This window comes from Cricetulus griseus, chromosome X (assembly GCF_003668045.3).
Source record: "Cricetulus griseus strain 17A/GY chromosome X, alternate assembly CriGri-PICRH-1.0, whole genome shotgun sequence".
Taxonomy (NCBI): domain Eukaryota; kingdom Metazoa; phylum Chordata; class Mammalia; order Rodentia; family Cricetidae; genus Cricetulus; species Cricetulus griseus.
In genome coordinates, this window is record NC_048604.1 from 12,227,471 (window position 1) to 12,231,136 (window position 3,666).

The 3,666-nt window shown below is 51.3% G+C and overlaps 1 protein-coding gene across 1 annotated transcript; it reads right to left on the reverse strand.

Moving 5' to 3' along the window:
* Positions 1-728: 728 nt before the first annotated feature.
* LOC113837784 (UPF0472 protein C16orf72-like) lies at positions 729-3,256 on the reverse strand. Its single transcript, XM_035450228.1, has one exon. It carries the CDS (start codon positions 3,088-3,090, stop codon positions 2,260-2,262), a length of 831 nt encoding a protein of 276 aa, XP_035306119.1. The 5' UTR covers positions 3,091-3,256; the 3' UTR covers positions 729-2,259.
* Positions 3,257-3,666: the final 410 nt, after the last annotated feature.

Genomic DNA, 3,666 nt, shown 5'->3' on the forward strand with positions numbered 1-3,666 from the left:
CCAGATAAAATCTGTGGGTAGTCATTTGAGGCCCTCTAAACTTTGGCCCTACCCCTCCTACCCATTATACTGTTTCCTACTCAAATAATACTGGATAATCCTCCCAAGATGGTTCCCCTGCTACTCATTATTCTGGACTCAGTTTAAATGCCACCTTTACCGGAAGCTGTGACACTACCATCAAAGAAAACCTCTTTTGAGTTCCACACAGCTCTTGAGTGTTTTTCCCAAAGCTAGAAGTCCCTGCTTTGCTATGTATTTTATCTTCCGAGGCAGTGTGAACTCTTTGAGGATAAGGACGGTTTTATGGCTGGTATCTTCTCTCAGGTCCTAAGTCAGAACCTTGGTGTTTACTAAGTACAACCCCAAGTTGTTTCTTTTCCTTTTCTATATGGGTATTGACTTTATAGTCTAGTATTCTTTTAACATATTGGTCAACTACGACTTTTCTCCACAGTCATGTTAATGAAGCAGGAACAACTGTGATGTGAACTTAGAGGCAGGGTGCCTTTAATAACCCTGTAATGTTTTCCGCATGGACTTTGGAAGAGTCTGGAGATGTGGGCTTTTGCGTGTCCCTCCACTCTTTCCACAATCTCACTTCCGCCACCGCCACCCCGCCAGCCATACTTCCTCAGCACCGCACTCCTATTAAAAACCACTTTAGCCTTTTCCGTAGATATTCCAGGACTTCTACTTCCATATTCTTTCTGTACTTCTCCCCCTCTCCATGTTCTTTTAGGCTATTACTCCTGATTGCAGAGTGTGTTCCCCAGTCAATTTTAGGAACTCTAAGGATTCCCTAGTATTTATTGAGAGTGATGATCCTAAGTCCTGAGCTCAACATATTTACAGTTAATACACAGACTGATACTTAGGGAAGTTCAAACTATATGACAGTAATTTTTTAGCTCAAGTAGAAATACCAGAGTTTTATTTGCTGATTCCTATATTGATTTATTTTGTTGCCTTTGCTAAAATATTATGAACTTCAATGTTTGACTGAAAACATTCCGTGAAGTAAGCATTGCTGTTGACACCAGAAATATGGACTTTGTGTGTTATCTGAAATGACCCTCTCAGACACATAGTTTCATTTACAGAAACAAACTGAGGCCAGTGAATATTAACTGACTTGCCCAAAATCGCCCAGTTATTTTGCTGAGCTAGGGTTCTACCATTGCTCTTTTCAGTACAGAGTATATTTTCTGTTAGCTATGCCATGACATCCCCTTAAAGAAAACCCAGTTATTTCTAGTTGGTCTGCTACTCTAAAACAGACCCCATGAAGTTGTAACCTCAAAAATAGAAACTTCTTACATTCCCAAGCAAAGGGCTACAAAGTCGCCAGCTTATTTAGTTTCCTTTTCTTAAAGTGAGCACCGACTTAGCCCATCACTTATTACTATCCCAATCATTAGAGCATCTGCTTACATCACCATCATCAAAATCAACTGTGTTTCAAAGCAAATAAAAGACTAAAATATATTAATTCCACAGTTTCTTTCTAGAAATTTGGCACATGGTATAGTGGGTAAAACCAGATGACTCCAAATTTCATAAATATGTCTAATCTTACATTTTGGTACAATGATCCAGGCTGTGGTGGCGAACACTTTTAGTCCCAGCACTCTGGAGGCAGAAGCAGGCAGATTTCTGAGTTCAGGGCCAGTCTGGTCTTCAGAGATAGTTCTAAGACAGCCAAGGCTACCAAAGAAACCTGTCTTGAAAAAACCAAACCAAAACAACAACAACGCATTTTGGTACAATGTAAGTGAATTAGCAATGAGTATCAAAGCAAGCAACCTAAATAAGAAAGGATAAAATCATTCCACAATCAAACTATTCCACAATCAAACATCTATGGGTTTTCCCTTTAAGAATTTAAAGTAAGGTAACATTTATTCATTCAACATTTATTGAGCACCAACAAATGTACTAGGTGCTAAGAAATACAATTTGAATAAGATAAACCAGGCTCCCCCAACCCTGGATACATTTTGCTGTGAAGTTTAGATGATCTTGCTAACCATGTGATACTTGATGTTCTGTAATAGAATTATATGTTTTTTGAAAGTCAGAGTCATAGGAAGCCTCTTCTGGACTACTTTTACATTTTCTTTACGGTAAACTTGACAGAAACCTGTAACTTAAGAGATGGAAGGTCAGCAGTCTCTGGCATGGTTTCAACAAGCATGTTGCTGGGCAAGCTGGCTGTCGAGCAATAAGGTGGTGGATGGTGGCAAACAAGGGGGCAGTTTACACCATTCGGTTGCGCTTGAGGGATGGAGAGTCTGTGGTGGCATCGCCAAACTGGGCCGAGGTACGCTTTCGGATTCCGGCACTGTCGAGGCGGAGGGCCAGGTCTTCTGAGCCCAAGGGGTTCTGATCATCTTCAAGGAAGGTACTTTTCCGACGCCCACTGCTGGCAATACCTCCGTCTTGAGATGGAGAGCCAGGAGCTCCAGATCGCATACTGATGCTTGCCATGGCGCCATTGAGGCCATGGAGGGCGATGGCCTCGTGGAAGGGCTGCAGGTCGACGTCCACCGACGCACTTGACTCAGTGGCAGCAGCCTGACTGGAGGCAGCTGCGGGTGGCCGAGAGGACATCCTGGAAGTGCGTGGCGGGGGATGGGTGGGGGGGACTTTGCCACAGAGGAAGCTGATGAGGTCTTCCCGGCGAATGATGCTCCTGCCCTTCTTCACCCACTCAAGCACATCCTTAACGCGCCGCTGGGAGCCAACCTGGACGCCCCGCTCAAAACTTCGTTGGTAGGCATCGCCGCTCTCTTTGTAGAGGCTGGTCACGGCCATGGCCGCATTCTGGAAGGGGTCCCACATCGAGAGTCCTGGCTGCTGGCACCCGGAATCTTTGTAGAGCTGGGCCACCGCAGTGGCGGAGATCTGGAAGAGGTGCCAGAGCCTCTGGCGCTCGATCTTGAGGCCAGCCGCGTCAGCAGCCGCCTCCTCCTGCAGCTCCGGGGACAGCTGCTCTTCCTGCTCCGCCTCAGCAAGGCACTGGCGCTCCCACTTGGAAAACCAAGGCTCGGCGACCTCGGCCTCACAGTCCTGCTGCTGCCCCTCCATCCTCCTCTTCCTCCAGGCCGCGCGCCTGGCTCAGCTACAGTCTCCGCTGGCGACTGACGCTGCTGCTCCTTCACCGCCACCGCCACCGCCACCACCACCGCCACCGCCACCGCCACCGCCACCGCCACCGCCCGCCACCGCAGCTCACCTCAGGCTCGAGGGCCGCCTTCCACCTTCCGCGGGCGCCCGCCGCCGCCGCCGCCCGCCGCCTTCGCGGGCGCCGCTGGGCGGACGGCGGGCGGGCGGGCGGGCGGCGGGCGGGCGGCGGGGCCCAGAGGCCAACTGCTCCGGCGAGCGCGCCCGGGGCCCTGCTCCACGCCCCGCCCCGCCCCGCCGCCCGGCCCCCCGGCGACGCCGCGCTGGCCCGCCCGCTCCCCCGCTCCCGCTCCCCCGCTCCCCCGCTCCCCCGCTCCCCGCAGCCCTCCGCAGCCTCCCGCAGCCTCCGCAGCGGCAGCCGGGAGATAACCCCCAACGCCGCCGCGCCCGCCGCCGCCGCGCTCGCTCGCTCGCTCGCTTGCTCGGCGCTTCCGGGCTCGCGGCTTGCACGGGCTGTCCGCTCCCACGCCGACCGGCCGG

Bases quoted from the DNA above. Each gene is read 5' to 3' on its own strand.
- LOC113837784 (XM_035450228.1), bottom strand. From the start codon at position 3,090: ATGGAGGGGCAGCAGCAGGACTGTGAGGCCGAGGTCGCCGAGCCTTGG.